At 41.5% G+C, this 23,349-nt stretch overlaps 1 protein-coding gene across 1 annotated transcript; it reads right to left on the bottom strand.

The window, feature by feature from the left end:
- Positions 1-552: 552 nt before the first annotated feature.
- LOC137278173 (15-hydroxyprostaglandin dehydrogenase [NAD(+)]-like) lies at positions 553-7,608 on the bottom strand. Its single transcript, XM_067810359.1, has 7 exons — positions 7,468-7,608; positions 6,231-6,351; positions 4,505-4,611; positions 4,301-4,397; positions 3,952-4,028; positions 3,616-3,761; positions 553-1,820 (listed from the first exon to the last, which is right to left on the bottom strand). The coding sequence occupies exons 1-7, from the start codon at positions 7,558-7,560 to the stop codon at positions 1,679-1,681; spliced, it is 783 nt and encodes a 260-aa protein (XP_067666460.1). The 5' UTR covers positions 7,561-7,608; the 3' UTR covers positions 553-1,678.
- Between the last annotated feature and the right edge of the window lie 15,741 nt (positions 7,609-23,349).

The raw sequence follows: 23,349 nt of genomic DNA, 5'->3' as shown, positions 1-23,349 counted from the left end.
TCACCGAGACAGCCATACTGGGGCAGTGACAGCAATACATTTTGAAGTTATACAAAAACTGTACATTATCAGCTGATGTCTGCGCCTTTGATCTTTAATCAGAGCATCTTGTTTTTGGAATTAATTATGAAATGTAGTCATTTTCACGACTCCTTAAGTTCATTTATTTTTACATATGAACTGCAAAATAAGTCTACCTCTGTATTTCTGGCATATAATCCTGGCATAAGTCATCTGTTACAGTGTTTTTTATGCACTCGAGAACTTTATTTTAGTCTAACAATTTAGGGAATTTGTGAAATGATTGTGATAACTAGGCAATTTATCAATACACAAAGTATATAATATTTTGAACAGATACACCCACAACAAGAAGGCTTGTGAAAATGACAATGTAATGTTGTTTGTCTCACACTGAAGATCTTCCCACAATGACTGATTGAAGTGGAATAATACTGTTCAATGCTGCAACAAATGAACGGAAACAAAATACAAGTATAACAGCAATTTGACAAAAGTAACATGAATACTGAACATTCACAACTTTCTGGATTTCGTTTTAAATCTTTTATTCTTTGCTACAACATATGACATAGCATCCAACATATGACATAGCATCCAACCGTATGACATAGCATCCAACCATATGACATAGCATCCAACATATGACATAGCATCCAACATATGACATAGCATCCAACCATATGACATAGCATCCAACATATGACATAGCATCCAACCGTATGACATAGCATCCAACATATGACATAGCATCCAACATATGACATAGCATCCAACCGTATGACGTAGCATCTTTTAGAATGCCACTCAAGCATCTGCTATGAAGACTATGAGGCAGTGACCCTAGTGTCAGGGATGTATCAGACATTATCCATACAGACGCTAACTTTTGACAAGTCTATATTGCAAGATTATTCCTGTCTGTCTGTGCTTCTACACAGATTTTACTTAACAGGCAGTACATTTGCCAGTTCTGGATTTATTACCAGAAATACCAAATGGGAAGCTTTGTCATATAATCTCAGCTGACTTTCCACTGTTTATGCCTCTTATGCCACTAGTTATGTGTGATAACAAATACACAGGTGAATGGGTTTTCATTTTGTATTATTTTGGGGTGAAGGTTGATACAAGAATGACAACAAGTAAGTAATTATTATTGTGGGGAATTGTTGTCCAACAATCTGTAGGGTTGTTGCTGAGAATATGAAAACAACATAATTGTTTCATAAGGTAACACGTGCCAGAAGCCAAGTGTGAATAAACGTGTGGGTTCAGATTCCAGATTTAACCTGGTGATGACCTGCTTTGTCACTTTCTCCCAACACCATGCACTTTCTGCTATAAGTCTTCACATTGTAATCAGTGATGTCTGAAATACAAACTTTTGCAGAGATTGTTATTGCCACTCAGGAATACATGAGGCTAGTAAAGAATACTGACATGTAGTCAAGACAACATACTCTGAATCATAGTGACAGACACAACACTTTATTGTTACATACAAATACCTATCATGGTTTTCTCTGTATGTTGAATGAATTGGTTACTCATGCACTTTTTTCTGTTTAAAATCTTTTGAAAACCAAGACCTGTTTATGATGTCTTACTTAGACAGGTAGGAATAGCTATACCCCTATCCTTTGAAGTGAAGCCTCTAGGCATGCTTCAAGTCTGACTCATTGACAACCAATATCTTCTTTCTGGCAAAGCCCTCATCTTTGGAGATGTAGAGGATAGCTCCATTACTGCCGTCATCTTCGAGGAGGCCCACAAGACCTTCAGCTATAGTCTCCGTCCTGGCAACAGAAGCAGATTGAGCAAACATGATTAGTGTTGAGATAATGATACAGTTTTGGGAAGTGATGATGCAGGTTAGTGAGGTGATGATACAGGTTGGTGAGGTGATAAAGGTTGATGAGGTGATGACACAGGTTGTTGAAGTAATAATACAGGTTGGTGCTGTGATGATGCTGGTTGGTGAGGTGATGATACATGCAGGTAAAGTGATATAGGTTGGTGAGGTGATGATACATGCAGGTAAAGTGATATAGGTTGGTGAGGTGATGATACAGGTTGGTTAGGTAATGATACAGACTGGTGAGGTGATCATAGGTGCTGGTGAAGTGATACAGGTTTGTGAGTTGATGATACATTTTGGTGAGTTAATGATACAGGTTGGTGAGGTGATGATAGATGCTGGTGAAGTGATATTGGTTGGTGAGGTGATGATACATGCTGGTGAAGTGATGGTGCATGTTGGTGAGGTGATGAATCAGGTTGGTGAGATGATGACCCATACAGGTGAAGTGATTGTAGGTTGGTGAGGTGATGATGCAGATTGGCAGGGTGATATAATGGATTGGTGAAGTGATGATACAGGTTGGTGAGGTGATGACACATGGAGGTGAAGTGATATAGGCTGGTGAAATGATAATACAGGTTGGTGAGGTGATGATACAGGTTGGTTAAGTGATGATAAATGCTGGTGAAGTGATGTAGTTTGGTGAGTTAATGATGCAGGTTGGTGAGGTAATGAAACGGGTTGGTGAGGTGATGATAAATGCTTGTGAATTGATATAGGTTGGTGAGGTGATGATACATGTTGTTGAGGTGATGATACATGCTGGTGAAGTGATATTGATTGGTGAGGTGATGATACATGCTGTTAAAGTGATGGTGCATGTTGATGAGGTGATGATTCAGGTTGGTAAGGTGATGACACATACAGGTGAAGTGATATAGGTTGGTGAAGTGATGACACATGGAGGTAAAGTGATATAAGCTTGTGAGGTGATAATACAGGTTGGTGAGGTGATGCTGCAGGTTGGTGAGGTCATGATACAGGTTGGTTAAGTGATGATAAATGCTGGTGAATTGATGTAGGTTGGTGAGTTAATGATGCAGGTTGGTGAGGTGATGATGAATGCTGCTGAATTGATATAGGTTGGTGAGGTGATGATACATGTTGTTGAGGTGATGATAAATGCTGGTGAAGTGATTTAGGTTGGTGAGGTGCTGATACACATTGGTGAGGTGCTAACAGGTTGGTGAGGTGATGATAAATGCGGTGAAGTGATATAGGTGAAGTGATATAGGTTGGTGAGGTGATGATACATGTTGTTGAGGTGATGCTGCAGGTTGGTGAGGTGATGCTGCAGGTAGGTGAGGTGATGATACAGATTGGTTGAGTGATGATAAATGCTGGTGAAGTGATATAGGTTGGTGAGTTAATGATGCAGGTTGGTGAGGTGCTGATACAGGTTGGTGAGGTGCTAATAGGGGTTGGTGATGTGATTAAACAGATTGTTGAGGTTGTAATACATGTTGGTGAAGTGATAGTTTAAGTTGGTGAGGTGATGTAATGGGTTGATGAAATGATGAAACAGGCTGGTGGTTTGATAATGCTGATTTGTGATAATACAGGCTGGTGAGCTGATGATACAGACTGGTGAAGTGATTGTACATGGTATGGAGGTGATGGTAAAGGTTGGCAGAGTGATGATACAGGCTGGTGAAGTGATGATAAAGGATGGCGAGGTGATGATGCAGGTTGGTGAAGTCATGAGGCAGGATGGTGAGGTAGAAGCTTACTTCATTTTCCCCTGCTGTTGACATGCCTCATACTCATATTGATAGTAATTCACGCTCTCCTGTGTGACATCCATCAAGGGAGTATCCACTGGCTTTGGACATATGCAGGCGAACCGTAGGCCGAGCTGTTCTCGATCAGGGATGTTCTGAAGAGAGCAGTTTATCCATCTGGAAGTGTTAAGCTGCAAGACTGGATGAAGTTTGACTGAATTACGAGAACATGTCATGGATGAATCCAGACATGGTGGATCAAACCAGGTTGACACATATAACCATTGTCTATTTATTACTGCCAGGCAGAACATCAACATACAACAATATTCGCACGGAACTTACCGCCCAAGCTCGTGTGTAAGCGACGACACCAGATTTTGCAGCACAGTAGACAGGTGTGGTGAAATACACGTAAATACCTGCAGCACACGTAGAGAAACCCAACATGATATCACTATTGTTTATTCTTGTTAACGCATATCTGTAGTCCTGATTACGGAAAACTATTATGGACGTGTTCAGTGAAATTTATGTGTAATGCGTATTTGAAAAAACGAATATCACACTATGCCAACGTTAAATATGAATAAATCGACTCAAGAAACCCACCCTTCTATTGACCTTTGTCTGATTGGTAGTAAGCTTCGTGGTGATATAAGTCTTATGTAATGTGATCGTTCATTTGGCTCACCTGCACAAGACGCTGTGTTGATTACGACCCCTCCTCTACCCCCTTTATCCTTCCTCATATGAGCAATGGCTAAGTCCGTCCCGATCACAGTACCGCGCTGTAAGTACAACTGTATGCTAATTCCAATGACTGGATGGGACTAAGCATAACAACTAATTGTCTCTTCCATTCTGCTTACATTATGTGTCCACACAAATGACTGACCATCATGATGCTGATCATGTCCTCCCAGCGCCCCTCATGCATGATGCCTGCGTTGTTCAGCATTATGTCTACACCCCCGAACCGTGCCACAGCAGTCTTGAAAACATCTGTGTTGATAAAACATCAAACATACAGGTATCCGGATTCTGACCTTGATTTCATCTCAGACATTATCTGGAAACTGATATTCTTTTGGTTTCAACACAGCCTTTGGATTTCAAATATGTGGGGCTCAACACATATGTTCTGGTTTTTGGAATATTGTACATATTGAACTCAATTTAACCGATGGATTTGGATTGTTGTAGTAAAAAATGCTTTGTCACAATATTGTTGACTCCTGGATTTGTTGATGACTCGGAGTTCAACTAAATCCATGGTCATTATTCGGATTCTATTGTTCAAATTGTAGTTGTGTATATATATTTCATGTTTTTTTTCCCGATTTATAATTACGAATCATCACACCCTCCATGTTTAGTGCGCAGAGCATTTGTCTGGCAAGCAGAACGTTGGATGTTCAGATCCCGGTCACGTCAAACCTGAAGATGCTGTAAGATGGTTCTTGTTGCCTAACGCTATCTATGGAACAATACAATATTTGCTGCTTAAAATATGTCACAGAAGTATAGGAGTGACCATGTTGCATGATACTTGTCACGGGAATTGCCAATACAGGAGTATGTCCACACTGTCACTCGTCCACTGCCCTACCACACATGCCTGCAGTATGTCCACACTGTCACTCGTCCACTGCCCTACCACACATGCCTGCAGTATGTCCACACTGTCACTCGTCCACTGCCCTACCACACATGCCTGCAGCATGTCCACACTGTCACTCGTCCACTGCCCTACCACACATGCCTGCAGCATGTCCACACTGTCACTCGTCCACTGCCCTACCACACATGCCTGCAGCATGTCCACACTGTCACTCGTCCACTGCCCTACCACACATGCCTGCAGCATGTCCACACTGTCACTCGTCCACTGCCCTACCACACATGCCTGCAGCATGTCCACACTGTCACTCGTCCACTGCCCTACCACACATGCCTGCAGCATGTCCACACTGTCACTCGTCCACTGCCCTACCACACATGCCTGCAGCATGTCCACACTGTCACTCGTCCACTGCCCTACCACACATGCCTGCACCATGTCCACACTGTCACTCGTCCACTGCCCTACCACACATGCCTGCACCATGTCCACAGTGACAGTAACACCATATCTACTTACCGCAATATCAGCTCTCACTACATATCATTATAATTAAAGAACTGTAAGGGAAGTTATGTGAAGGCTCGGGGATGCACACAGGGGAAACGTACATGTCAAATTGTATTTGTATCTAGTATACACACTGAATAAAGAACATCATAAAGGGAGGGGTGAAACAGGTATTTACGTAAATGGTTAATTTTAGAGCGCCAACCTACTGAGATACTATTTCGCATGTTAACGTGCTTCACTTGGGGACATGATACAGTGGCTGAAATGAAATGACGAGACCAGTTTCATTCCCTAAATGCGGAGCGCTAGTGAGGGTACCAGTTACCAGACTTTGGTATGACACTGCAGTGGGGACAAACCACCGACTTGGCGCATATCTGCAGCATGGTTACTAGCACTGTCCTACCCAGAGTTCTTTGGGGCGAACATGTTATGCTGAGTCATAAGCTCCGGAGAGTGGGTTACTGGGTCTCATGGCATTCTTCACCTTCCATGTTGCTGGCACTAGTGACGTCACACTGTATAAACACTACGTCATCGTGATACTTGCGCCTCAGCACTGTCTCCAGCTTCTTGCCAGCATCTGCGTTGACGTCGGTGATACAGACCTGGGTTAGACAAGGGGTGTTCAGAAAAGAGATTTCAGGTAGTGAATGTCATTGTATAACTCGAATGAAGACCATTGCAAGATACTGACGTTTGAATTAAGAGGGAAATCAGAAGTGAAACGAGCTGTATATGTTGTAGCTCTTGTTCAGTTTTGAAAGGACACGAGACTCGCCAACGTCCTGTCCAGCGATGTGTTGCCATCCTCAACATTCCAACTGAGTCATTCTCCAGCTTCTAATTTATAACTCAGATTCATAAAGGACTTGATTGCCACAACTTGCAGGTGCTTTCGGATTTAGTTTTCGCCCAGTCTTATAAGGTTGTATAGAGCGTAAAGTGACTGCGTGTGTGCACAACACTAATTATGAAGCAGGTGTCTCCCATGATGGTTATAAAAAAAGAAATGTTACATTTGTATTGAATGCTTTATAAATACACAAAATCGACATTTGCATAATCTGCATTGCATATCTTTGTTGAAGACAGTATAATATTTGTACAGATGTAAAATATGTGAAAGAAGCAATTATGGGCGTCATTGAGTTTTGCTTGTGGGTTAGGCTAAACGTTTGAAGTCGATTGCAATGTCACACATGCACCGGTTTGACAGCAGACTCGCCCTACTGATTATAAGACTGGGAAATATGTCGGAAACATTGACTGATTGCAAGGAAGGTAGTTAATGTAAGGAATCCCATTGCCAGCGAAACAAAGAGTATATAGTCAGATGTAATACAAAGGAGGTAGGGTTTTTGAATGTGTCCACTTTCATCTGGCTTCATGTTCTGGTTTATTCAAAGTACCTATATAAGTGAACATTAGCGATTCTAAATGTGTTGTGAATGTTCTTAAACGCCGTGGTCGGCGGGGTACCTAGTGGCTAAAGCAGTCGCTCGTCACGCCGAAGGCCCGGGTTCGATTCCGCACATGCGCACAATGTGTGTCCGTTTCTGGTGTCCCCCGTCGTGATATTGCTAGAATATTGCTAAAAGCGTAAAACTAAACTCACTCGTACACACCGTAGTCTATAAATATTCAACTCTTCAACTCATCCACGAACAAAATTAACGAGACGAAAAATAAATTAATGTTTTGATGCATTGGGAGTATTTTACCTTGCAGCCTTTATCCAACAACGCTCGTGCAAATGCAACGCCAATTCCCCCTGCACCTCCTGTGAGAAATGCTGTCTTTCCTTTGAGGTGCATAGTTATCCGGGGCACTGTTCAAATCTGGACACACACTGATGAAAAGGGAGGACTTCTCCCTAGCTGTCGCGCTGTGTTATATGCCATGTGACATAATTAGGGCAGCACAATCACACCTACACGTGTGGTGACTATGAGGGTTTAGATTATGCGTCGATGGAGGGTGACGGCTAGCCTGACGTTGCATTATCTCTCGTAAAAGCATTGTTAGCGAGTTTACGCAGTGGATTTTAACGAGCAATTTCTCGTTTTTGTCAGTTCTAGTTTCGAAACAATTCCGGGCAAGAGTCTGTTTTAGTAAATGATGATCTACGTCTGGGCAAAAGCAATGTTGGTATCTTAACACTCCTCAGTCTAAGTTTGGCCGTTGATACATTTGACCATTCATCGTCTCAGGTGTGATTTTCATATTGATGGCACTGCTCACTATTGGGTCAAGTCCTTCCTAACGTCCCGGGGTCAGGCTGTGCTCATAGACGGACACCACTATGCTATCGTCCATCTCGAACATGGTGTACCGCACGGATCTATCCTTGGTCGGTTATTTTCACTTTGTATGTTAAGAAGTTAGGAAGTGCTTTTTTGCTTTTGCATAAATCGTCATCAGTATGCGGGTGGTGCACAGTTATACAAGTGTTTTCCCGCAGACCAAGAACAGTCATTCAGCGCACTAACAGACAATGCGAGTCAATGAGTCAATGCTGTGATTACGTTAAATGCCATGGATGACACAAAACAAACTTAAACTCAGCAGCAACTAGAGAGTACATGCATTCGTCTCGGTCTTAGGAAACGGAGATCCCAGTTTGGAGTCAAATCACTGGATTTGGACAATTCATGTATCTATTGTGCTGATCAAGACCAAGACTGGGCGTGCTCCTAGATTCAACCTTGTCTCTCGATTCTCGTGTATTTCATCTTGTCAAAACCTGTTTCATGTCTTTCCGCAACCTTGGAAATATTCGCCAATATCTCACAGTTGAATCTGCCAATACTTGTGTATCTTCCCTTGTCACGAGTAAACTTGATTACTGTAATTGTTTACTGGTCGGTGCATGAGAGACCCAGATAGCCAGAGAGTGCAGAACGTCGCCGCCCACATCGACGTTCACTATGGAAAATACAAACATATCACTCCTATACTGTACATTCTCCACTGGCTTCCAGTCGAGCTCAGGATTAAGTTTAAACTTATCTGTTCTTTCCGCTGTCTCGCTGGAATCTTCTAACCGTTTACCATCATCGTTCATCGATATCTCCAAGGTAAAAGTTCCGATAAATAAATCTCCACTACACCATGGGTGCATCTGCGGCTCGGCCTGACAATTTTATTGCCTCCCTTTACTGGCTCCACATCCTCACGGTAGCCATATCAGCTAAGCCACCGTTACAACCGAGCTTGCCAGTATCAACAAACATTGATAGCAGTTTCAACTGCGAAGGTTTGTTCGCAGTGCGAACTGACAGGTCCGAAACTATACATACATGCACAAACTCTTACCTCTTTCAGAGTTACGCTGCATCATTTGTGATATCAGGTTTAATCAGTTAGATAATTTAAAAAGCGAAAGTGAGTTGTGATTGGTTCGCTCAACTTTCCAGCGTAGACACCTGATTCGATAAAACGCGAGCCAAGGGAGGTAATAAATTCATCGGACAAGGCCGAGGATGCATCCAGGGTATAGTGGAGAGTCATCAGAACGCATACGTCGGAGATATCGAGGATGACTGTGTACACGCCAATAGAAATTACCACAAAACTACAGTATAAAGTGTATCCGTGTAGAGTTATCTGTAAACTCCGTATCGTCAATGATGATCCGCATATTCATAAACAATCTTGAAAAAACAAACAAACAAGAAACACAGAAAAGTGTTCATTGAAAAGTCAGAAGCTAAAATGACATAGTAATGAATTGAAAATACACAATTTAACGAAAAATCCAAATCCTGGTGTATTTTATTGTCATTCTAAATCTGACAGCGGCGTACATTATTCCCTTGAAATAGTCTATAGTTATGCTGTATATAAGTGGGAAAATTCGGTCTGCTTCATATACATTGTTCGAAATGTTATGTTAATGAAACTATCTCACATATTTCACATGGTGGGTGCGCTGTCCACACGAAATGTGGAGTTGCCCCCAAAGCAACTCCATTTCCTCGGTGGACAGTGAAAGAACGTTAACACGAAGCACAAAAGTAATGTCAAGTTTTCCCTCGGATTTTCATTATTTTGCAAGTATATAGGGTTTCATCATTTAGCAGACGGGTCTAGAAATCTACATTTCTTTATGTAATAGATTGACACGCTGTATATTTATTGCAGCTACGCTTTGAGCGAGGGCACCCTCCTAAGTATCAAAACAAGATCGCAGAAAATGATCATTTCAACGAGAAATATGACATCCTCATCAGTAAACGCGCCTTTGTTTTGCTGTCAATTCCTATACATATATATATATAGTTATTTTAGGTCTTCATTCACAGCGCAGGCTTCATTGCGTCAGTAATTCTTCAATTATCACAGAAAATTCAAGCTGTACATTTTGTATGTTCACATTTAGGAAATTACTGTCCTTTGCATTGTGATTTTACTGTCCAGGGAGTTTGTAGTTTTAACCGCCATGCCATCAAACGTTATTCTGAAGGTATTTGTTGTGGAGAAGAATGTTTTGTTCATGATTGGTGTAATATAGTCATAATTTTCAGACGTTATGGAACATGAAGTGCCATTTTCACTGCTAAAGCTTTATTATGACACACATTGGTGGATGTCTTATCAACCAATACTTCAAAGGCACTAAACGTCATTACAAGACAAACCCCAGTTATTATGGTGCACTTTTAATCTGCATAATGTGGAAATAGTAATGTTTTAAGCAAATTAAAATTTTACAAACTTTGCGCACACAGGAAAACCTTTAAGGTGGAATATGTGACTCTTCAGCACAAACCCTAAACTGTGGACTGTTTGGTAAGTTGTTCCAAGCATTCAGTACAGCATATCCAAGCGCTTGTAAGCTGGTCAGAGAGTGATCACACCGGTTTACTTGCCTACAAGTGTCATTCCATATACTCTGTCAGGTTGAGATGAGGACTCTGACTTTGCCAGTAAATTTACTCACTTGTGTATTGTTTTTGGCTTCCAGTACAACAATATCACAATGTGAGCGAGCATTGTCACCTTGGTAAACGAATGCTGTGTCAGATATGGCCTGAAGGAAAGGAATAACTGTCTTTTGAATAATCTCATTGATATACTTTACCCCTGGCATTGTTCCTTGGACAACCTTCATGCCCACCTCATAAGTGAATCCAGCCTGTATCATGGTGGAGCCGCAGCCCTCGGCGACAATAGAAACACCTCGGGTTCAGCTCATCCTTAGTTGTCCACCTGACACGTAAACAACCGTCAGTGACGTGCAGGTTGTAGAGTGACTCCAAATTACCCCTTTGCCACGTTCGAATATTCACGTTTATCGTTGTCTGGCCCAGAATAATCAGTCTTGCATATGCCTATGTGTCTGACGTGAACGTGTTAGTGGTCTTCAAACCTTTAATCCAGTTTGAGGACGTTTATTCACTAACTCACGTGACACTTTGACTCCTGTTGCTCGTGTCCACACTTGGCGTAACTGGTAAGCTGAATGGAAGGATTATGGTTCGCCATTCTATCCAAACGACGATCGTCACGTGCACTGGTCTGTCCTTCACACCACCTGTCATTCTGTGTTTGGATAAGAGTTTGCTTACCAATGACTTATTCACTTTCTCATAGGGACATACCTGCCTCTCTCATGCCTATCATTAGCCATCGTGAACTATCCGTGCCGTGTTTATAGTGTAAAGACGTGTACAAGACTAGTCATCAAACTTGATTGTACGAGTCGCGAGTACCTTCGCGGATTTCACTATCTACGTGCAGCATGATACCTGGTCTCACCCTGTTCAGTGTGTCTGAGTGAAGTCTTCATGTATCTTTAAATGAACAAACGCATTGGGCAAAAATCTAATTGCCTATGAAAAATCATCATGCACATACTTGACTGCTTAACGTTTTACTATCAGGGTATATGTATGCATTAGTTTGATATGTTTATGGTTTCAGGAAATGAATGTTGAAGTTGAACCACTGGACGAGTCAACACCACTCGTTTGTTGTCAAGTACACACACAATTAAACAAAACAAAAACAAAGAAGAAACAGAAACAGACTGGGTTCTGGCCTATTTCGCAACTTAGTACAGTAACCAGTTCAGAATTGTGAGACCAACTCCAGTCTAAGTAAACTTAGTCTCACTGTATTTCGTTACACTCCACCACAGTCTAAGTAAACTTAGTCTCAGGGTATTTCGTTACACTTCACCACTGTGTCTAACAAAACCTTATGGGAGGTCGCGTCAGGTAACCTTTGAGATTGACCAATCAGAACATAGCTTACCAAATCGCGAAAGTGCACATTCGCACATACCTTTTGGACTTTTTTATCTCGAAAAGGTTCGTACCCGAACGATTCCGAATACTATTTAGCGTACGATCGCTTCCGGGTGATGCACACGCCGTACGTACAACCATGACAACGGTGAGTAAACAGTCGCTGAAAATAGTGTTTTTGGCAATATACAAGGATGCTATCTTGCAGAAATATTAGCTAATGGTAACCATGTCAACAGAAACCCCAAAGCGTACATACTACAGGTCAAATAACAGTGTTGTATGCGGAGTTTTGTTTGAGGAGAGATCAGTGTCATTGACCTGAATATATTGAAAGTCCCGCCGATCCCTAAATAGTAGCCGTAGTCTGATTGGTTAAATCTATTTAACCCTCTCGCGCTTGATTGAACGGTCATTGGTCGCTCAAAGGTTACCTGACCCGACCTTCTATTAGGTTTTGTTAGACTCAGTGGTGGAGTGTAACGAAAAGTACTGAGGATAAGTTTACGTAGACTGAGATCAACTCATTCAACTCTTCTGTTGAAGCGGGTGTAAAATGACAAACATACACAGGCTTCGCGTTCATGTGAACCTTCTGCAAAGTTAACTCTGTATTAACAGCTCTCTAGTCCTTGGACTGCCACTTGTATAGTGGAACCTTTCTTGTGGATCGACAGCAGTACCTGAGAGTTGTTCTTTTCAAATCCTACAATAATCATTGTGTAAGATCTCATTCAACCTGTTCAACTGTAAAGTTCGCAGCATTTGTCGGCAAACTGAGCAACACTGACTCTGAAGAACTGTATAAGGAGGACATTAATCACCTCACAACTTGGTGTGCAGAAAACCACTTTCTCTTAAATGTCATAAAAACAAAGCAACGGGTAATAGACTTTCGCAGTAGGCAAAAAAATATGTTCAGAGTATTTTAACAGTTTCTTTTCATTGTTATTACGGGTCACTCTCAGTTCTCAAATGACCCGTGAAGGTCCCGGGGTAGAATAGGCCTTTAGCAACCCAAGCTTGCCATGAAAGGGGACTCAGCTTGTCGTAAGAGGCGACTAACGGGATCGGTTGGTCAGGCTCGCTGACTTGGTTGGCACATGTCATCGGTTCCCATTTGCGCAGATCGATGCTCATGTTGCTGATTACTGGATTGTCTGGTCCAGACTCGATTATTTACAGACCGCCGCCATATAGCTGGAATATTGCTGAGTGCGGCGTAAAACTAAACTCCCTCCCCTCCCTCCCCTCTCCTCCTCCTCTCAAATGTAATAGAGACAAAATTGTTAACTCCATAAATAAAATCGTTTGAGTCAAATTTGAATATTTATCATCAATATACGAGAAGCAAATTGTGAATCAAGCTCTAAAATGTTTATGTGACCAAATTCACTACTTAAATTCGGAATACATTATGCACTGGTATATAGATATGTTGCGTATTTGGATTTCTCTGACGTGTCAGCAGCTCTCTTGATTTAACACAAATGCTTTAAAAGGCAATCAAGTAATGTTCTATTCCATATACGAGGGGATGTCAATACGTTTTGAGCCTTCAGCATTTTTCATACCCAGGTGTCACAGCCTATGGTACGACATTGAACCTTGGGATGTAGCTGATGTGATATATACGTTTTGGTATCCTACTCTCAGAAGTTATTGAACAGCTCACATTGACAGAAAGAGACCCCCTTCACGGCAGTGAACATGAATAAAATTGAGTATATAGAGCAGTAATTAAGTTTTTAGTTCTTGAAGGAAACTCGGCGAAGAACATGAAGAAGTCTTCCCCTTCATCTGCTACCATCATGGTAGAGAGAGTCTTGAAGATGACCCCCGCCCAGGTCGCCCAACAACAAGCACTAGTCAGGAAAACATTGACAGAGTGCATAGACTTGTGCTGGAAAATTGTCGAATCATACTCCACGAGTTAGAGGAGACCACAGGCATTTCACATGGATCCATCGAGACAATTCTTCATGAACATCTCGTCATGTCTAAGGTGTGCGCAAGATGGGTGCCAAGAATGCTTACAGATGAAATGAACTCCATGCTAACCAGATACAACAAGAATCCAGAAGATTTTCTCTAGGCTAGTAACCTGTGATGAAACCTGGATCCACCACTATGATCCTGACAGCAAACAAGAATCCATGGAATGGAAACATGTCACTTCTCCCAGGACCAAAAAGTTCAAAGCCTCCAGATCAGTGCAGAAGGTAATGGCAACAGTCTTCTGGGATAGCAAAGGCGTCATACACATAGATTACTTACCAAAAGGAAGAACAATGAATGGGGAATATTACGCTAACTTGTTGAGGCAAGTGCGACAGTCAGTCAAGGAGAAGCGCCGGGGCAAGATCAGACGTGGTATTCTTCCACATCAAGACAATGCTCCAGTACACACCTCTCGCGTTGCAGCCGCTGCTGTCCAGGAATGCGGGTACGAAATCTTGCCGCATCCGCTCTACTCTCCAGACCTGGCACCAAGTGATTACCATCTGTTCCCAAATCTCAAGAAACACTTGCGTGGTCGTAGATTTCAGGATGATAATGAGCTTATTGCTGCTACTGAGGCTTGGTTTGAGGACCAAAATGGCGCCTCCTACAAAGATGGCATCAGCGCCTGGCAGAAAAGATGGAACAAGTGTCTTGACTCACAAAGGGACTATGTTGAAAAATAAATGTGGTTCATACCAATATTTTGCGTTTTTCTTTGCAAGGCTCAAAACTTATTGACATCCCCTCGTATCACAACCACAATATTGTGTCATTGTTGCACAGACGCGTGTTTCGACTATTACCAGACGTAATTATGTGCGTTACACATGTGACGTTTAAATCCAGAAAGATTTAAAAATGCCTGCACTACATGCCTTGTTTGTTTCAAGTTTTTAATGAGCGCCAATGGCAGTGACATTGAGCAGAAGCTAAACAGTGGTAGTTGCCATTAAATGGGGTTAGCAACATGCAATAGCAACATGCAATTACCTGATAAGTACATGTACTCTGCAAAATGAAGCACGAACACTTAACATGTCCATTTATCGTCTTGTAGAAATGCATCTAGAATTTCAGGACGGATCATGATCCGTAAATCAGATTCTTATGCATATACACTTATTAACTAACTCTTATTCTTGTCATAAATCTCCATAAGTTTTAGTATTAACCGAATGAATTATCGCTGTAACTGAGGTTTTACAAAATCGCGTCCGGTTTGTGCCACCCACATGTAAAGCGACAGTAAAATCACCTAGTAGTTCACAGTGCGGCTCGGTTACCGTTGTAACACCCACACCATCTCCCGTCTTTAACAAGATTTCGCTGTAGCTCACTTTCTCTAGCCATTGAGGAAGGTAAAGTTTGTAACCGTGGCTGTATTGAGACAGAATATCATTTCCTATTGATCTGTGCAGTTTTGACAAGCTAAATAATATTATTAATATCCTACTGTATCAAACTTTAATATAGTCATGTCGTCTAACCAAACATGTGTTGTTAGAAATTTAACCTGTCTTATTTACCATGCCTCGCAGCTCAGATATGCCACGGCAAAGTGAAGTAACTATTTCATACCTCATTTACACCCTTATCATACATATGTATAATTCACTGCAGAAGACAGATATCTCAATGTACAGAAGACAGAAAGACTAAGTCTCTGTAACTGTGGTTTTATTGAAGTACAGTATTATTTATATTGATCTGTACAGTTTTGATACCAATGATATCTGTAAAGAAATATTACAAATATCCTATTGTGATAAAATTTGATATACTTATGTCTTCTAACCAAGCATCGGTTGTTAGAAAGTTAGCCTGCCATATTTAGTATACCTTGCAGTCTAGATATGTTATTGTAAAGTGAATTGTCAAATACCCCTTGTACATCTCTGTAACACATGTACATGTATTTAGCCACTGACGAAAGCTGTTAATTTAGGGTAAAAGGAATTAAAGAATTTGTAAAGTCTTTAGCTGTGGTTATATCGAGGCAGAACATCACTTTTTAGTGATCTGTAGAGTTTTTGATAATCTGTTTCAATGATATATGGCCAAGGAGGAACACCACGATTACTCGTACGTGATAGAATGTAATATGCTCATGTCACTTAACCAAACAATTGTTGATAAAAACATAACCTTATATATTCAGCATGCCTTGTAAGTGAGACATGCTGTAGTAAAGTATGTAATACTTATATGTGATCGACCAACCATTGTTGCACAAAGGGCCGTTGGCCCACATCTGTACCGAAATAAGAAACTTAAAACTAGACAGCTGGATAGGCGCTTACAGCGATGTTTCTATTTCAAACAAATGACCTCTCGGTTCCAAATGTCAAATATTTAGACTAAAATGCTTTCAGGATATCTCACGCGAGTACGATTTTTTTTGTCATGGGGGTAAACTACAAGAGACATTGCACTTGTCTTCTTCTCCATTCCAGAGCGATACCGACCTCATTGATGTCTTTGTCGATTAAAGATGTATGGTTTTCCAGATGTGGAGTATTGCATTCTGTCTGAAGGACTAGAGTCCCTAGGTGCAAACCGTTACCGTGTCAATATCAGTATGCGACGTGTTCATAGCCTTGGAAGGGAGGGCGTATAGATGGCCACGAGCATCCTGCACTGAAGTGGCCTTCAGATAACACTATCTTACGTCAGATGAATAATTGCAGGCATGAGAATGTGTAGACAACAGAACCAATTATGTCAGTTAACATTAGCCTTTAGTACGAGTGGAACCATGAGCTCTATGTGTGTGGTCCACGGGTCCTGTGAGGCTAATTATCACAGTCACCTCCATCACAACATCATCATTCCTAGCAGCGTGGGCATTCGACAGCAAGTGCTCTTTGTTAGTGTTCCCCTCGAGATGGCGGAGATTTTTCTGAACAGTGACGCCAGCATTTGTCACTTTGATTGAAAGCAGTTATGTAATCATTGATGCCTGTTCTAATTCGTTAAAGTCAAGTATTGTTTGTTGAACCATCTATGTCCTGTGTAAATATGATGATGAACATGATGATGTTGAACTGCTGAACATATATATAGATATATGTAAGGACACCACGGTCCATTCCTTTTGAAATGACGGGTCATACTGAACAGTGTCGGTAATCAATTTGAAACAAAAAATATGTACCACGATATACTATAGAAAAGGCAGTTTCTGTCTGACCACTTCTTTGTTTACAAAAATACACACCTATGTGATAGCAAAACATGCAGATAATACAAATGATGTAAGTGTGTTTGGGATGCGGGATGATCCACCCAAGGAGAACGCTGAACATCTCCGAGGGGGTAGTCTGTCATATGCAGTCCAGGAAGCAAATATAGCCTAGAAAGCCCACGTAAATCTAGAAAATGCGGTAGGTCTAGATTTCCAGTTTCGGGTCTGAAATTGAAGAAAGTCTCAGGGATCAGTTTCATCATATTTTATTTATTTTTTTCTGTAAAAAGAAGACTTGCTGTTGGTCTACCGTGGGGGCTGCTGTCTTGTTTTCCTTGTATTTGCTGTCGTTTTCGATTTATGATTATTTTCCACTTTTCACGTTCTATGAAAAACATAGCCATTTGTATTGTAGAATTTTCATTAAATATTTTGAGACATGTAGCCACTCATAAGAGATGGCGAAGCAATGAGACGAGCCGCAGTTCCCAGTGGTGACACAAAAACTATTTAACACTCGGACAATATGACGTCAAGCCTTCTCGATCATGAGGATGTGAGTTTCCGAACTCACACAGTGGGGAGTTGTTCAGTTTGTAGAATGTGTGTGATACTTCAAGAAATACTTACCAAGCAAGAGTTTGTGCAGAATGTTGTGATATTATATAGTAATGAGAGGGACATGGGGGTGAGCGAAGGTGTAATATCACTTCCCTAGTAACAAACAGGTATATGCATGAGTCGTTCGAACGCAATGTGTAAGCATATCCAGTACTTCATTCCAGGGACACCATTTCCCCCCCCACAGAGATGAATTCGCTGTCACGCGGGAGACATTGGACGACTGTACTTTCACTCAGGGCATCTCGTTATAATATTATCCCAAGGTACTCACACTATTAGATACCCCTCATATAGAATCGTCATTGTTAAGTTAGCTATTTAGCCCCGGGAAGTATAAGAAATGTGAAGAAACCCAACTATTTCTTTATGAACCACATGGCACAGTTCTACAGCGATACGGCTGTGGAAAAACCACATTTGCATTTACGGGACATTTCTTAAATGAAACCGCGTTATCGTTGTTTTGACGATAAACGTTTGTTATGCGCCTTGCATCATGGTATTAAGCTGTCTAGGGTGGCATCTTCTAGGTGACATGTTTTAGGCTGATGGTCCTCATTATTCAAGTGCCCCCTCTACATATTACACCAACCGTAAACAGAGAGACATAGATAAACTATCCAACTATACTTACTACTCCATGCTTGTTTTACTCCATCACCATGCCTCACGCATTTTACAAATACATTTTAATGATGTCATCAGCCTAGTCAACGTAGTGAGTCAGCGGACAGTAGGCTGTTTCTGAAAAAAATTGGCAAAAGCAGAATGAAGCTTGATTACTCCTGACTTGATTCTGTTGATCTCAACACAGGATACCTCTCACGTCTGCAGCCCTGGCAAGATTTGCTGGAACTGACACAGACACTCCATGAGGAATGATGAGGATATTGATGGTGATAATTCGACGCCTATTTGCCAGAACGAAGAGGAGAAAGGCTGATGGTATACATGTAACCGCCCGCTAGTGGAGGTTGATACAATCACAACAGTCAGTATTTGACATCTGCATGACAGTCAGATTGAGGGCGTAGTCATGGTGACCATACAGTCCGGCATTGTTGACCGTGTCCTGTCTGTGCACTTATCTCATATACCAAGCTGATTTTTACCCGATTTCAATTTCACTTTTGCTTTTATTTCATCCGCGTAAAATATTTCAATACGTGCAGTCTGTTTTTCCATAACATTTACAACAACATGTATGTAAAGTTTGGTGCCCGTCTAGATTACAAGATGAGTTAATAAGACTGTATGTGAACAAATAGGACTGCGATGTCTGCAAAAGAAAGGAAGGAGTAATACACCTATACCATTTACATAACGCCATATATTACTGCAACATAACGCATAGTCACATCTGATCACAAAACAGTTAAAACAGATTATCCTCTTATACACTAATTCTCACACCTATAGAGACAGAAACTCTCTTAGTCATATAGGCTGACAGTGCATAATCTAACCGCTTTTACGTACACAGCTTATGGATATGATTTGATTAACGTTAACGCTCTATGTTTACTTTGAAAGGCCGTACACTGTCTTAGTAGACAAACCTGAAAGGTTTGGTGTCAGCTTGTCTGTGAGAGAAGTGTTTACAGACTGAGCGTTAGACAAAGGGTTAACTTACTGAGCATGTCATGCCTTTGGTAAAGGCCTTGAGCGACACATGGACTGCATCCTGACCACTACTGACATATACAGAATAGCAGACCCCAAAAATAATAAACCCCATACGTACAAAATTACATCTGTCATAGTAACGACATTTGTGTGAAGACAATATCGCCGGAAGGCATTTGAAAATACATTGATGTCAAATACATAGTATTCAGCATTAGTCGGCAACCACGTCCGCTACACCATCACCAGAATCCTGTGTCAGTGGAGTGAGTGAGGCAGTGAGCGGTTTAACAAAATATACAAGTCGTAGTACAAAATACAGCACTATGTGTGCACACGTTGTCCTCTACCCCCAGCATCGTCCTATGGTTCCCGAGGTGGGGACACACAAAATGTATATTATCCCTAAACTGAATAGATTTATCATTTAAATGCCCACTCGTTCTGAAATGAGCCGCATAGCTGTCAACCCTCAGAGCTCCCAATGCCAGAGATGTTTGGAAAGCCGGGGTCCAGGTCCAGGGCGAAGCTTAATGATTTTTTGCCCTCTTTGCTTTTGTCGGACTTTCTTCGTCGCTCGTCTTGGGGCGCTACTCCTCTCTTAAAACAGAATTATAGCCTCTACGTCGCTGTGCAGTGAGCATTACTAACATCCGGAAGCACATACCCAGTTTGATATATTAATTTACGGACAATTCGGATGACATTAATCGCATATTTAATTCGGTTATATTATACATTAGAGATTTCTCAATGCGTGAGATTTAGGTACCTGCACCTGAGCACGTGACATGAGGCTAAAATGCGTGAACAGTTAACCTAACACCATGAGTCTGTATATTACTCCAAACCGCGCTAACAATGAATGCAATTCTCAAGAACGGCACGTTCATTACGATCTCAGAAGTTTTGTAAATTGTTGTTTTTATATGACATTGACCACCCTTGTTTAGAACGTTTCTGTTTTTACACGCATGTGTGGGGCACTCCCCTGGCGTGTCGGCCATTACACGTGATGATGTGCAGCAATGATAATCTCACTGCTTCTAGTTTCACGTCTGCGTGTCCTGTCTGGCGTACAAGAGTGTGTGAAGCTGGTCTTTTCAGTATTAAATGCTCACACTTCCCATTTCCCACAGGGCTGCGCGATACAGCCCCACTCATATTCCATATGCTGTACGCTTCTATGTGCACCATACTCTTTGATCTTAAAACGTTAATCATGACAGAATAAACACTTTCTCTTAGCACCCGCCTTTGAACTAAGATCTCCTTTGCTTGATTTACATAATCAAAATGGGTTTGTTGTAACTTATTTATTTTGTTTGTTACAGGCAAATAGATTATGATTGATACTTTCATTATTTAACAAATTACCCAAAACTCCCAAGGCGACCGCGGTAAATATTTACGCTTGTTATAGAATTGCTTATAAAGTCAAGTATCTTAAAGAGAATGGAGATGATACATACAGGGCGTCAGTTCTTTATTTCATAATTTATTTACTATTCGTTCTCGTTGTGATTTCAATAATAAATAAATATGAAGAAACAAATCACAATTTACCAAATGTTTCCATGATAGAGCACGATTTGAACCATTTCAGATTTTATCACAGACAAATGAACTAAATGTCCGTTAAACACAGTTGTGACTAATACAAGGTGCTGTATATAACAACCTGACATCCAGTACACATGGCAGAGTAATTCTCTGGTTAGTTAAACCTTCCTATCTCCCGTAAGTGATGTTCTCGATCACATAATGAGTTGTCGAGTTTCAACTTTAATCACATCACTACGTCCATAGCCAAGTAGCAAGTACGGCACCAAACATGTCCGGCTGTAATGACTTACAACACAGGCACTCTCATGGGAGACAGAAAGGTGTATATCTACACACCGTAAGTAGAGTGATGTCAGGAGGGTGTACTTCCACACACAGTACGTAGGGTGATGTCAGGAGGGTGTACTTCCACACACAGTACGTAGGGAGATGACAGGAGGGTGTATTTCTACACACAGTACGTAGGGTGATGACATGACAGGAGGGTGTATTTCTATACACAGTACGTAGGGTGATGGCAGGGGGTGTATTTCCACACACTGTAATTCTGAACACAATACCATTGGTGATGAGAGGATGGCGTGCTTCTGCACATGGCACGTAGTGTGATAGCAGGAAGGTGTATTAATGCAGATGATACGTAGTGTGATGGCACGAGGATGTATTTCTACACACGATATATAGAGCGATAGCAGGAGCGTATATTTCTATACACAGTGCGAAGGGTGATGGCAGGAGGGCGTATTTCCACATACTGTATGTAGGGTGATGGCAGGAGGGCGTATTTCCACATACTGTATGTAGGGTGATGGCAGGAGGGCGTATTTCCACATACTGTATGTAGGGTGATGGCAGGAGGGCGTATTTCCACATACTGTATGTAGGGTGATGGCAGGAGGGCGTATTTCCACATACTGTATGTAGGGTGATGGCAGGAGGGCGTATTTCCACATACTGTATGTATTGTGATGGCAGGAGGGCGTATTTCCACATACTGTATGTAGGGTGATGACAGGAGGGCGTATTTCCACATACTGCATGTAGGGTGATGGCAGGAGGGTGTATTTCCACATACTGTATGTAGGGTGATGGCAGGAGGGCGTATTTCCACATACTGTATGTAGGGTGATGACAGGAGGGTGTATTTCCACATACAGTTCGTAGTGTGATGGCATGTTGATGTACATGCATTTACATGCAATACATGAGTTTAGTGACAGGTAGTTCATGTTTGTTTCATTAATAAATCCTGTCCGTACAAAGTTGAGTTTGAGTTACACCTACCCTAGTTTCCGCCAGGAAAACAGCCTTCTGAAATCTATGTTTGATGTGTCTCTGTTGGTCTTGAAGAGAGGCAGGCTGATGCTGTTGGTTCACTATACCTGTCATCCTGCAGATTGTTTGGGCAACTGACAAGCCCTGCCAGCCTTTGTGATGCAACCCAGCTGCTGCAGGCAGGTGTTGTAACCCTGGGGAAGGGAAGGGAAGGACCTGATGGTGACGTCACTGTTTAAATCTCCGCTGTAATTCTTTACATATGGATTTGCACATTCAGTATCACTTTTCCACCACAATAAAGAAGTTTATAATTCTGTACATTTTGTTGAAAAAAAACCCAAACATTTTGATGAACTAAAGGCATCGTGGAGAGATAAATAGACTGGTAATTTGCAACGTGAACATGTCACAATAATGTATTTCAGTATTCGGAACATATTTGAAGTTTGTTTAATATTGTTTTGATAATGGTATACCTTAATGATGGATGTCAAGTGTGCCATATATTTATGTTGCGTGAACATGGCGTTTTTGTATAAACATTTGATCAGATGTACCAGTCATAAAAAAGAAGTTGAACTAAAGTCCCCTGGGTACATCGATTGAAGCTGGCTGAAGAGGGGACATCCATCACCCGCCAAATACTCGATGGAATCCGTACACACACTAAGGGCCAATCGGCTTATAATCATTGAATTATTTCAGGATAACCCACATAATCAATGATGCAATCATCTGTAGGGGAATGATGACCAAAATATTCTATGCACTAGGGGCTGTGGAGGGGTTGGGGTTTCAGGAGATTAGAACTAGAAGCCAGCCCTCCTCCTCCTGATCTCCCTCTCCCTCTCGAACATGACACTGAAGTCAATGTTAGGCACTGACGGAGCCAGCGTTACTTTCATTATTAACGGATTCCACGTATGTAGAACAGAAAATCTATGGATTGAAAGATTGTCTTTGTTCAGGGTGTTAAATGAACGTTTAATTTGTTGAAGCATGAGACCTTGTATATCGGGGACAGTGGTGCTAACAATTTTTTATCGTCTTCTAATACCTCAAGCTGCAGT

Source organism: Haliotis asinina, chromosome 3 (assembly GCF_037392515.1).
Source record: "Haliotis asinina isolate JCU_RB_2024 chromosome 3, JCU_Hal_asi_v2, whole genome shotgun sequence".
Classification (NCBI taxonomy): Eukaryota; Metazoa; Mollusca; class Gastropoda; order Lepetellida; family Haliotidae; genus Haliotis; species Haliotis asinina.
Note: the sequence above shows the minus strand (reverse complement) of the source record. Positions and strands in the feature narration are given on the sequence as shown.

Bases quoted from the DNA above. Each gene is read 5' to 3' on its own strand.
- LOC137278173 (XM_067810359.1), bottom strand. From the start codon at position 7,560: ATGCACCTCAAAGGAAAGACAGCATTTCTCACAGGAGGTGCAGGGGGA. The intron at 4,398-4,504 runs GTCAGTCATTTG...TTGTACTTACAG, and splicing joins ACATGATCAGCATCATGATG to CGCGGTACTGTGATCGGGAC. The intron at 1,821-3,615 runs GTAAGCTTCTAC...TTCTGTTGCCAG, and splicing joins CAACAGCAGGGGAAAATGAA to GACGGAGACTATAGCTGAAG.